The sequence below is a fragment of the Oncorhynchus nerka genome, linkage group LG8, assembly GCF_034236695.1.
Source record: "Oncorhynchus nerka isolate Pitt River linkage group LG8, Oner_Uvic_2.0, whole genome shotgun sequence".
Classification (NCBI taxonomy): Eukaryota; Metazoa; Chordata; class Actinopteri; order Salmoniformes; family Salmonidae; genus Oncorhynchus; species Oncorhynchus nerka.
The window spans coordinates 38449949-38463571 of record NC_088403.1 but is presented as its reverse complement, the minus strand read 5'-3'; the positions used below and the strand labels follow the sequence as shown (position 1 = coordinate 38463571).

Sequence of the window (13623 nt, the reverse complement as noted above, 5' to 3'; positions counted from 1 at the left end):
AGAGCTGTCGGGAGCACGCGTCACGAGCCTGAGACACTCTGCCAGACCACTGACTCAAACAGGTCTCATGTGCCCCTCCTTTATAGTAGAATCCTCAAACCAGTTTCTAAAGACGGTTGACATCTGGTGGAAGCCGTAGGAAGTGCAACTTGACTCCATAGACACTGTGTATGCGGTAGGACAAGCTTTGAAAAACTACAAACCTCAGATGTCCCACTTCCTGGTTGGATATTTTCAGTTCTGTTATACTCAGACATTCAATTAGTTTTAGAAATTTAGTGTTTTCTATCCAATACTACTAATAATATGCATATATTAGCATCTGGGACAGAGTAGGAGGCAGTTCACTCTGGGTACGCTATTCATCCAAAAGTGAAAATGCTGCCCCTTATCCCAAAAAGGTTAAACACTGTTTCTCATGCTTGTTCAATGAACCATAAACAATTAACGAACATGCACCTTTGGAACGGTCGTTAAGACACTTAACAGCTGACAGACGGTATGCAATTAAGGTCACAGTTATGGAGACTTAGGACACTAGAGAGACCTTTCTACTGACTCTGGGGAAGAAATAAAATAAAGATGCCCAGGGTCCTTGCTCATCTGCATGAACGTGCCTTAGGCATGCTGCAAGGGGGCATGAGGACTGTAGATGTGGCCAGGGCTATAGATTGCAATGCACGTACTGTGAGACACCTAAGATCAAATGTATTTATATAGCCCTTCTTAAGACAGCGCTACAGGGAGACAGGACGGACAGCTGATCGTCCTCGCAGTGGCAGACCATGTGCAACACCTGCACACGATCGGTAAATCTGAACAACACACATACAGGATGGCAGGTGTATGTAAACTTCTGAATTCAACTGTACATGCTAGAGGTCGACCGATTTATGACTTTTCAACGCCAATACCGATTATTGGAGGACCAAAAAAGCCGATACTGATTAAATCGGCCGATTCATTTAAAAAAAAATATATATATAATTATTATTATTATTTGTATTAATGACAATTACAATAATACTGAAAACACTTTTAGTTAATATAATACATCAATAAAATCAATTTAGCCTCAAATAAATAATCAAACATGTTCAATTTGGTTTAAATAATGAAAAAACAAAGTGTTGGAGTAGAACGTAAAAGTGCAATATGTGCCATGTAAGAAAGCTAATGTTTAAGTTCCTCGCTCAGAACATGAGAACATACAAAAGCTGGTGGTTCCCTTTAACATGAGTCTTCAATATTCCCAGGTAAGAAGTTTTAGGTTGTAGTTATTATAGGAATATTTCCCTCTATACCATTTGTATTTCATATACCTTTGACTATTAGATGTTCTTATAGGCACTTTAGTATTGCCAGTGTAACAGTATAGCTTCCGTCCCTCTCCTTGCCTCTACCTGGGCTCGAAACGGGAACTCACGGACAACAGCTACCCTCGAAGCATCGTTACACATTGCTCCACAAAAGCCACGGCCCTTGCAGAGCAAGGCGAACAACTACTTCAAGGTCTCAGATCAAGTGACATCACCGTTTGAAACGCTATTAGCGCACACCCCGCTAACTAGCTCAGGAGTTGATAGGCTTGAAGTCATATACAGCTCAATGCTGTTTGAATGAATGCTTACGAGCCTGCTGCTGCCTACCACCGCTCAATCAGACTGTTCTATCAAATATCAAATCATACTTATCCTCTCTAGGGTAATCTGGCCAACATCCAGTGAGATTGCAGAGCGCCAAATTCAAATACAGAAATACTCATAAAAATTCAGAAAACAAAACAGATTTTACATAGGGTTAAAGATGAACTTCCTGTAAATCCAACCACGGTGTCAGATTTAAAACATGCTTTACGGCGACAGCATACTTTAAGATTATTTGAGAACATAGCCCAGCTGACAAACAGTAACCAGCCAAGCAGAAGCGTTACAAAACTCAGAAATGGAGATAAAATTAATCCTTACCTTTTGTTGATCTCCATATAGTTGCGCTCAGAAGACATTAATTTACTCAATAAATGTTCCTTTTGTGCGATAGTCTCTTTATATCCAAAAACCTCAGTTTTGCTTGCGTGTTTTCTTCAGTAATCCACAGGCTCAAACGCAGTCAAAACAGCCATCCCAAAAAATCTAAATTGTATTCGTAAAATTCATAAACATGTCAAACGATGTTTATATTCAACCCTCCGGTTTGTTTTTTAGCTCAGATCTATAATATTTCAACCGGACAATAACGTCGTCAATATAAAAAGTAAACAAGAAATGCGCACTCTCGGGATTGCGCATGAAAAAGCTCTGTGACATGTCAGGGTCCACTCATTCAGACTGGTCTTACTCCCTCATAAGAATACAAGCCTGAAACAATTTCTAAAGATTGTTAACATCTAGTGGAAGGCATAGGGACTGCACTTTGAGTCCTAAGTCAATGGATACTGTAATGGCATTGAGTAGAGAACAAAAAACAAAATAATTCCTGAATGGATTTTCTCAGGTTTTCGCCTGCCAAATCAGTTATGTTATACTTCCAGACATTATTTTAACAGATTTGGAAACTTTAGAGTGTGTTCTATCCAAATCGATCAGTGATATATGTATATATATCTTCTGAGCCCGAGTAGCAGGCCGTTTAATTTGGGTATGCTTTTCATCCAAAATTCCTAATGCTGCCCCCTACCCTAGAGAAGTTAATTATAACATAATAACACACAGAAATACGAGCCTTAGGTCATTAATATGGTCAAATCCGGAAACTATCATTTCGAAAAGATAACGTTTATTCTTTCAGTGTAATACGGAAACGTTCCGTATTTTATCTAACGGGTGGCATCCATAAGTCTAAATATTCCTGTTACATTGCACAACCTTCAATGTTATGTCATAATTAAGTACAATTCTGGCAAATTAGTTCACAACAAGCCAGGCGGCCCAAACTGTTGCATATAGCCAGACTCTGCGTGCAATGAACACAAGAGAAGTGACACAATTTCCCTAGTTAAAAGAAATGCATGTTAACAGGCAATATTAACTAAATATGCAGGTTTAAAAATATTTACTTTTGTATTGATCTTAAGAAAGGCGTTTGTGGTTTGGTACACATTGGTGCAACGACAGTGCTTTTTACGCGAATGTGCTTGTTAAATCACCCGTTTCACGAAGTAGGCTATGATTCAATGATAAATTAACAGGCACCGCATCGATTATATGCAACGCAGGACAAGCTAGATAAACTAGTCATATCATCAACCATGTGTAGTTAACTAGTGATTGTTAAACCCTTCACATTGAAGATCTATGAAGTTATTTGGATTTTTATGAATTATGTTTGATAGACAGGGCCCTGAAAAAGTGACGTTTATTTTTTTGCTGAGTTTATGTACGTTCATACATACATACATACATACATACATGCATGCATGCATGCATGCGTTCGTGCGTGCATGCATGCGTTCGTGCGTACATCCTTGCATGCCTTCGGAAAGTGTACGGACCCCTCGACTTTTTCCACATTTTTGTTACGTTACAGCCTTATTCTAACATTGATGAGGGGGGAAAAACAATTTAATCAATCTACACACAATATCCCATAATGACAAAGCCAAACCAGGTTTAGAAATTGTTGCTTGCTGATGTGATGATGTTACAAGCATTGCACATCTGGATTTGGGGAGTTTCTCCCATTCTTCTCTGCAGATCCTCTTAAGCTCTGTCAGGTTGGATGGGGAGAGTTGCTGCACAGCTATTTTCACGTCTCTCCAGAGATGTTTGATCGGGTTCAAGTCTGGGCTCTCCCTTGGCCATTTAACTTCTTTTGGGTAGGGGGCAGTAATGGGTAGCTTGGATGAAAAACGTGCCCAAATTAAGCTGCCTGCTACTCAGCTGAAAAACCTGGAATATGCATATAATTAGTACATTTGGATAGAAAACACTCTGAAGTTTCTAAAACTGTTTGAATGATGTCTGTGAGTATAACAGAACTCATATGGCAGGCGAAAACATGAGAAAAATCCAACCAGGAAGTGGGAAATCTGAGGTTTGTAGTTTTTCAACTCAGCCCCCATTGAAGATACAGGGTGATATTAGTTATGTTTCACTTCCCAAGGCTTCCACTAGATGTCAACAGTATTTAGAACCTGTTTTGAGGATTCTACTCTAAAGGAGGGGCTCATGAGGGCTCTTTGAGTGAGTGGCCTCGGTCTAGCGCGATCACGTGAAAGGTAGCTACGTTCCACTTCATTTGTACAGACAACGGAATTGTCCGGTTGGAACATTAATGATGTTTTATGTTAAAAACATCCTAAAGATTGATTCCATACTTAGGTTGGCATGTTTCTATGGGCTGTAACAAAACTTTTTTTTCTTTTCGTCCGACGTTCGGCGCGACCTGAACATGCTTTTGAATTTGTTTACCAAACGCCCTAACAAAAGAAGATATTTGGATGTAACTGATGGACATTATCGAACATATCAAACATTTATGGTGGAACTGGGATTCCTGGGAGTGCATTCTGAAGATCATCAAAGGCAAGTGACTATTTAAAATGCTATTTCTGACTAATCTTGACTACCCAATATGGCGGGTATATTTTTGGCTGCTTTGTTGTCTAAAGGCTGTACTCAGATAATTGCATGGTTTGGTTTCTCCGTAAAGTTTTTTTGAAATCTGACACAGTGGTTGCATTAAGGAGAAGTTTATCTAAAGTTCCATGTATAATAGTCATATTTTTATCAATGTTTATTATGAGTATTTCTGTAAATTGATGTGGCTCTCTGCACAATCACTGCATGTTTTAGAACTACTGAACTTAACGCGCCAATGTAAACTGAGATTTTTATGAATATGAACTTTATCAAACAAGACATACATGTATTGTGTAACATGAAGTCCTATGAGTGTCATCTGATGAAGATCATCAAAGGTTAGTGATTCATTTTTTATCTATTTCTGCTTTTTGTGACTCCTCTCTTTGGCTGGAATAATGACTGTGTTTTTCTGTGGCTTGGTGGTGGCCAAACATAATAGTTTGTGGTGCTTTCACTGTAAATTATTTTTAAATCAGACACTGTGGCTGGATTAACGAGAATTCTATCTTTAAAATGGTGTAAAATACTTGTATGCGTGAGGAATTTTCATTATGAGATTTTTGTTGTTTTGAATTTGGCGCCCTGCACTCCGCTAGCTGAACCCCAGACCTAGTTGTCCTAAAGCCACTCCTGCATTGTCTTGGCTGTGTGCTTAGGGTCGTTGTCCTGTTGGAAGGTGATCCTTCACCCCAGTCTGAGGTCTTGAGCTCTTTGGAGCAGGTTTTAAAGAAACTCTGTACTTTGCCTTGATCCTGACTAGTCACCCAGCCCCTGCCACTGAAAACATCCCCACAGCATGATGCTGCCACCATGCTTCACTGTAGGGATGGATCCATGTTTCCTCCAGACATGATGCTTGGCATTCAGGCCAAGGACTTCAATCTAGTTTTCATTAGACAAGAGAATCTCGTTTCTCGTGATCTGAGTCTTTAGGTGCCTTTTGGCAAACTCCAAGCGGGCTGTCAGGTGGCTTCTGTCTGGCCACTCTACCATAAAGGCCTGATTGGTGGAGTGCTGCAGAGATGGTTGTCCTTCTGGAAGGTTCTCCCATCTCCACAGAAGAACTCTGGAGCTCTGTCATTGACCATTGGGTTCTTGACCAAGGCTCTTCTCCCCTGATTGATCAGTGTGGCCAGCTCTAGGAGGAGTCTTGGTGGTTCCAAACTTCTTCCATTTAAGAATGATGGAGGCCACTGTGTTCTTGGGGACCTTCAATGCTGCAGAAATGTTTTGGTACCCTTCCCCAGATCTGTGCCTTGACACAATCATGTCTCAGAGCTCTACGGGCAATTCTTTCGACCTCATGGCTTGTTTTTTTCTCTGACATGCACTGTCAACTGTGGGACCTTTTTATATAGACAGGTGTGTGCCTTTCCAAATCATGTCCAATTTAATTTACTGAACTCCAGTCAAGTTGTAGAAACATCTCAAGCATGATCAGTGGAAACAGGATGCACCTGAGCTCAATTTCAAGTCTCATAGCAAAGGGTCTGAATACTTATATAAATGTTTTTTTTATATATTTAAAAAAAAAAAAATAGTCATTCCAAAACCTGTTTCTCTTTTTTATTATGGGGTATTGTGTGTTTTTATTTTATTTTTATTTAATACATTTTAGAAAAGGCTGTAATGTGATAAAGTCAAGGCGTCTGAATACTTTCCGAAGGCACTGTCTCTAGTGTATTTTTAGTCAATTGTTTGGCCAATAGACATGTTTAACTGAGATTTATTTTGTCGAGGAGTCGCAAATTTATATATATTTTTTATGGTGCACCAAACACCTGTCTGATTCATATGTCTCAGTGGACTAATCCATTGCGGAGACCTTGGGGATCTCACGGTCCATCACTCTAAGACGTGGTACTGAAATTGTAAATGGTTATATTATGTAAGAATAATGGTGCAACACTAACAGAGACATTTATCATAAAGTAATATTTTTTCCCATAATGGATAGTGATCACCGAACAGTTCTGAAACAATCTTCAGTGCAGCGTTGAAATGGAGCCATTCCCTGTATGTTGCTATGTGCATAATAGCAAGTTAACCAGCATATTGGTGTTGAGAACTATGCGGCAGAGACAGCGGCGGAGTGAGGCGATGAGGAAACAACCCGTGCCTTAATTGACTTAGAAAATTGAGGCGAGAGGAAACCCCAACTTAATTGGGCCTATACTCAATAGCCTAACTGTTAAACGTGCCTTCATTTATAAATAATCCAAATATATATATCTACCAACAGAAGTAAGACAGATCCTGCTTTTGTTGCCTGTTTGAATGTTTGTTTAATATCCTTCTCTGATTTATGTGAGCACCAAGCCTCACACAACGCAAAATGTTGGGTAAAGCAATTTCACAAATTCGTCTGTTTTTAATATTTGCTATGCTGTAATAAAGGTTTTAAAGCAGACTCTGGTATTACTTCATTTATTTAATGTTTACATTGTTCCAAACGGGCAGAACAATTATATTGTAATCTAACGGCACCTGTTTGGCATTCCCCTGTTCCCAAGTTTATTTTTCATGTCCTCCGCATCCATTTTGCTGTTATAATGCTGGGCATTTGTTATAACCAGTTTATTGATGTGATTATGGTAGTCTGTAGGTCAGGCCCTATTGGTCATGTGGATGCATTGCACACATATTTCATGTAAAGAGAGAAAGGGTTGATGGAATAGGGAAGGAATGGTTTTCCTAAACAATTTCGGTAACAGAACTTCTCAGAGACAAGTAAGAAAAAATAAAATTGACTGTACTTATGTTGCAGCTTCAGCGTGGACAGCACTATGAACACTTGCTGTGCTGTAGTGCCTGCTGGGAGAGGGAGAGAGTGATTTTAACACAGCGTGGACATCGGGTTCCCTTTAGAGTTGTTTGTATCTTAATTATTTCAACAAACACAGGGTGTGTCTATACACGTAAAAGTACACAGTTTTAAAAGTTTGAAAGAAAAGACCACTCTCGGTCGACCAAGATTTTAAATGATATCTGATCGTGTTGGCATAAGATGTTGAATACATGGGGCAATTATTTACATCTTGACACGCTGTATAATCTTAGTTTTTTTTAACAGTTCCAATTTTTTGTCCCTCATGATCTTAATTACAATGGTACTCTCCTCACTGTGTTCATTAGCTGAACTAATTGCACTGTTTGTCTACATAACCTGGTTCAAGCATTTGCCATTTAACCCTGAAGAAGGCACTTTGTGCCGAAATGTTGGCTGCTATACACATTTAAATGTTTTGGAGCATAATTAGTGTGCAATGTTCTTTGTGAATTTTTGGGGAAAATGCAAGTTGTGGAATGTCAATTCCCTCAGCTCAGTATTGGAGCAATTCTGTTCTCTTATGTTACATGAGAAGACGATGGGTTCAATAAGAAGCAGCGTCACCTGAAGGCCCAGGCCTTCGCCATTAAGATGCGACCACACAAAGAAACCCTGGAGGTCAACTTTGTGAGTATCACCAGTTAACTTCCTCATTTGTGTCGGTCTAATATTCTATAATTAAATCTAGATTTTTTTTTGTAAGTATGAGTTGATTTAAACTTTTCTTCACTGTCTGTGTTGTCCTGTTCTAACTCACTAGAGTGCTTAGAAACAAATGAATCACTAGTGGACAACAGCTCAAAATATATCTTTTGTTTCATGGACCACTTTTTGAACGTAATCATTTGATTTATTATTATTCTGTATTTCCTGTTATAGATACCCCAGATTGACCTGTACATGTGCCTGATGTGTGGGCGGGGTGACGAGGAGGACCGCCTCCTGCTGTGTGACGGCTGTGATGACAGCTACCACACCTTCTGTCTGATTCCGCCCCTACAGGATGTCCCTAAGGGGGACTGGCGATGCCCCAAATGTGTTGCTGAGGTATAGAACTCTGGTGCCACTACCCAAGCCGAAGCTGATTTCTCACTTAAGAAACCCACGACAGTTAACTTGAATTTTCATGCTCGTCATGCATGTATTCTATATCAATGGAAGATTTTTGCAGAAGTTGTGAATTATAATAATTTATTTATTGTATCGCTTTCGGAAAATGTATCTCAAATAGCACAACATCACCACATATAGTGCATAAATACATACAGTTCACACCTGCCTACCACGTGTTATAATTTTGGCTCCGTATGAATAGGTTGTAGTGTTTGTTAAGCTGTGATGATATACAGAACCGGTCAAGTTTTGACACACCTACTCATTCAAGGGTTTTTCTTTATTTTTACAATTTCTACATTGTAGAATAATACTGAAGACATCAGAACTATGAAAAAACACATATGGGATCATGTAGTAACCAAAAAAAAGTGTTAAACAAATCAGCATATATTTGAGCTTCTTCAAATAGCCACCCTTTGCCTTGATGACAGCTTTGTACACTCTTGGCATTCTCTCACCCAGCTTCTTGAGGTAGTCACCTGGAATGCATTTCAATTAACAGGTGTGCCTGGTTCATTTGTGGGATTTCTTTCCTCAATGCATTTGAGCCAATCAGAAATTGTGACAAGGTAGGGGGGTATACAGAAGATAGCCCTATTTGGTAAAAGACCAAGTCCATATTATGGCAAGAACATCTCTAATAAGCAAAGAGAAACGACAGTCCATCATTACTTTAAGACATGGAGGTCAGTCAATACGGAAAATGTCAAGAACTTCAAGTGCAGTCGCAAAAACCAAGCACTATGATGAAATTGGCTCTCACGAGGACCGCCACAGGAAAGGAAGACCCAGACTTACCTCTGCTGCAGAGGACAAGTTCATTAGAGGTACCAGCCTCAGAAAATTCAGCCCGAATAAATGCTTCAGAGTTCAAGTAACAGACATCTCAACATTTCTGTGGGAGATGTGTGAATCAGGCCTTCAGGGTCGATTTGCTACAAAGAAACTACTACTAAAGGACACCAATAAGAAGAAGAGACTTGCTTGGGACAAGAAATACGAGCAATGGACAATCGACCGGTGGAAATTTGAGAATTGTGGTTCCAACCGCCGTGTCTTTCAGACGTAGAGTAGGCGAGCAGATGATCTCCGCATGTGTGGTTCCCCATTTAACCAGCATGGCTACCACATCATTCTGCAGCAATATTCCATCCCATCTGCTTTGCGCTTAGTGGGACTATAATTTGTTTTCAACAGGCCGATGACCAAACACCTCCAGGCTGTGTAAGGGCGGAGTGCTGTGATGGAGTGCTGCATCAGATGACCTGGCCTCCGCAATCATCCAACCTCAACCCAATTGAGTTGGACTGCAGAGTGAAGGGAATTCAGCCAATAAGAGCATATGTGGGAACTCCTTCAAGACTGGAAAAGCATTCCAGGTGAAGCTGGTTGAGAGAATTCCAACAGTGTAAAATTGTCAAGGCAAGTGGTGTCTGCTTTGAAGAATCTCAAATATAAAATATCTTTTGATTTTCACCCTACAGGAGTGCAGTAAGCCGCGGGAGGCGTTTGGCTTTGAGCAAGCCGTGAGGGAGTACACCCTCCAGAGCTTTGGAGAGATGGCTGACCACTTCAAGTCAGACTACTTCAACATGCCTGTGCACGTACGTTTCAAAATCAAACGGTCACCTTGAGTAATAGGCAAAAATCTAAAAGAGAACTTTTTATTTTGGAATACATACAGTGGGGCAAAAAAATGATTTAGTCAGCCACCAATTGTGGAAAACGTTTGACCTCTGTCATTGCCAACAAAGGGTATATAACAAAGTATTGAGAAACTTTTGTTATTGACCCAATACTTATTTTCCACCATAATTTGCAAATAAATTCATAAAAAATCCTACAATGTGATTTTCTGGATTTTTCTTCTCATTTTGTCTGTCATAGTTGAAGTGTACCTATGATGAAAATTACAGGCCTCATCTTTTTAAGTGGGAGAACTTGCACAATTGGTGGCTGACTAAATACTTTTTTTGCCCCACTGTATGTTCTGGCTAGGTCCATCTCAAAATCAAGTCCGACGTATTCAACACACTTTTTTGGGGTGATTTATATTTTATTTTTTTTCGTCCTTCATGCTGTTTGAAGTTGATCACCTAACCTTTCTCTCCCACTAATGCACAATCGCATCTAAACAATGCATGTGTGTGTTCTCCTTTCTCTGCACCCCCAGATGGTGCCTACAGAGCTAGTGGAGAAGGAGTTCTGGCGTCTGGTGAGCTCCATCGAGGAGGATGTCATTGTGGAGTACGGAGCTGACATCAGCTCTAAGGAGGTGGGCAGCGGCTTCCCCGTTAGGGATGGCAAGAGACGGCTTCTGAGAGACGAAGAGGTAACTGCACCAACTGGGACAAATGACCTCGACTCTTTCTCGTTAGTCTTTCGCCACCTTTTCAAAACGCATTGGAGGTGAAGATCTGTTCCTACATTCGGACCTTCTCCTCTAATGCCCTTTATGGAATAGAGAGAGGACAGGACACAAGGAATCGTGGAAAGATTAATTGAGAAAGAGCCCCAGTATGAAATCCACGCCCTTAATGGCTTTCTTTTGTGTTTTACGATCAATAAGTAACTTTGATCACCTTGTTCTTCTGTAGGAGTATGCCAATTCAGGCTGGAACCTGAATAACATGCCAGTCCTGGAGCAGTCGGTCCTTACCCACATAAACGTGGATATCTCTGGCATGAAGGTGCCCTGGCTCTATGTGGGCATGTGCTTCTCCTCCTTCTGCTGGCACATCGAGGACCACTGGAGCTACTCCATCAACTTCCTGCACTGGTAAAGTAACAAACATAAATTTCTTGTCTTAAATCAGCCGCTTACCCAAGTATTTAGTAATACTATATTTTTTTGTTCAAAGGACACAAATAACATTTTTTTTAAGTCCTCAGTGGGAAGAGACAGACAAATTCACAAAACAATGTAAACCGTATACAATGTTGCTGTTGTGGAAAAATCTTAAATGAATCTTTGTTTATTGTCAGCGCGCTGGAGAGGTTCCAACTCAATACACCATAGTACACATGTCAATCAGGAGCTCTCCCTGGGCCATTCCCAGCAGTTGTCTTATATATGGCTATACACAGACAAGTTATATTTGCATGATTTAGCGTAATTAATTAATCATTACCGTTTTGTTTCATTCATGTGACTGACCAATACTGTTTCATAACATGACAGACCAACACCTCACGAGGCTTCTCCTCTCCTCTCTGAAACCTTGAAACAGAACTTTTGTTCGTTCTCAAAACAACATCTGGGCGTACTGCCAAATTGCAGCTACTGATAAGTGAGGATTTGTACAGTCACTTGAATGAACACAAACATTGGCTTATAACAGCCCTCTATTTAATCTTCAAATAATATTTTTGCAGGAATGTCCTTGCGAATGATTTTGCCGAAGATTGTAATAGAACACGGAAATTAGTTATAAGCAAAGCACCAACATTAAAATTCCCATTACATTGCAATGGGTCGTAGATACAATTGTTCTCCCTATCTTCATTTGTCTGATTGGTTAACCATCTTCTCTCTCTCTCTGCCTGTCTCTCCAGGGGGGAGCCTAAGACTTGGTATGGTGTCCCGGCCCACGCGGCAGAGCAGCTGGAGTCAGTGATGAAGAAGCTGGCCCCAGAGCTGTTTGACTCTCAGCCTGACCTGTTGCACCAGCTTGTCACCATCATGAATCCCAACGTCCTCATGGAGCACGGAGTGCCCGTATGTAGTGTGTGTTTCCATCAGTAGCTGTATGTATCAACTGTTTCATAGGAGGAGTGCTGATCTAGGAACAGTTTTGCCTGTTGGATCACAATAAATACGTTTATAGATCTCAAGGGTCGAGATCTGTCCCTCGATCAGAACCCCCGCCTCTGAGACGCTTGATACATACGGCCCCTGGCCTCTTTTACGCAGTGGTGTGAAGTACTTAAGTAAAAATACTTTAAAGTACTGCTTGAGTAGTTTTTTGGGGTATCTATACTGAACATTACTGTTTTATGTTTTGGACAACTTTTACTTCACTACATTCGCCAGACATTTTACCTGACACCCAAAAGTTCTCGTTACATTTTGAATGCTTAGCAGGACAGGAAAATTGTCCAATTCACAAATTTATCAAGAAAACATCCCTGGTCTACCCTATTGCCTCTGATCTGACGGTCTCACTAAACACATGCTTCATTTGTAAATGATGTCAGAGTGTTTGAGTGTGTCCCTGGCTATCCATAAATTGAAAAAAAGAAAACTGCCATATGGTTTGCGTAATATAAGCAATTTTAAATCATTTTTACTTTTAGACTTTTACTCAAGTAGTATTTTACTGGGTGACTTTTACTTGAGTCATTTTCTAGTAAGGCATCTTTACTTTTACTCAAGTATGACAATTGGGTACTTTTTCCACAGCTGTTTTTACAAGACCAATTCTGCATCGTGTCTTTTACTGGTGTGTGTTTGTGCCACTTAGGTTTTCCGCACCAACCAGTGTGCGGGGGAGTTTGTGGTGACCTTTCCCAGAGCCTACCACAGTGGCTTCAACCAGGGATACAATTTTGCTGAAGCTGTCAACTTCTGTACTGCAGACTGGGTGAGTTTAAAGTTTTAGCAAGTGTTTGTGTGTAAACACATATAACCAGAATGTTTCATTGTAATTTTGAAATTTGGAGTAGGTTTGGGCAGTATATCAAGATTATCATACCTTCATACCGATTTTGTGCCATAACTGGAATATTCGGTAATACCGGCACTGTTTTCAAACCCAATTGATAATCAGTAATCTAAAGGTTAACAATGTTAACAAGAACATGTCAAATCCCATAGTGAATGCTAACTAAATGCTAACAAGCGCATTGCGAATATTTTATAGTCACTGACCTAAACTATACAAGTAACTCAAATGCTGCACGCACAAAACAAATATTAGACAGCAAGGCTTTGGATCCAGAAGGGGATTATCTGAATGCTTGATTTTGGAAGAAGCTAACCACTTAGCTAACTAACTACTAAATTAGCAAACCAAATGCAGAACTTCAGAGCATTTACCACATTTTAGATAGTTACTTACTTATAAGATATCTTGCTGGCAAACATTTAGTTAC

General features: G+C 40.1%; 1 protein-coding gene across 11 annotated transcripts in view; it reads left to right on the top strand.

The window, feature by feature from the left end:
- LOC115133259 (lysine-specific demethylase 5A-like) overlaps nt 1–13623 on the top strand; it is an 88135-nt gene that overhangs the window by 32110 nt on the left and 42402 nt on the right. For 7 of the 11 annotated variants that reach the window (XM_029666308.2, XM_029666309.2, XM_029666310.2 and 4 more), the window contains 7 exons: nt 7946–8040; nt 8293–8460; nt 10014–10133; nt 10703–10861; nt 11127–11308; nt 12085–12247; nt 12993–13112. In XM_029666308.2, the coding sequence (XP_029522168.2) occupies nt 7946–8040; nt 8293–8460; nt 10014–10133; nt 10703–10861; nt 11127–11308; nt 12085–12247; nt 12993–13112 (1007 nt within the window). The remainder of the gene's footprint in view (nt 1–7945; nt 8041–8292; nt 8461–10013; nt 10134–10702; nt 10862–11126; nt 11309–12084; nt 12248–12992; nt 13113–13623) is intronic. The other 4 variants (XM_065021775.1, XM_065021771.1, XM_065021770.1 and 1 more) reach the window with 1 other exon arrangement.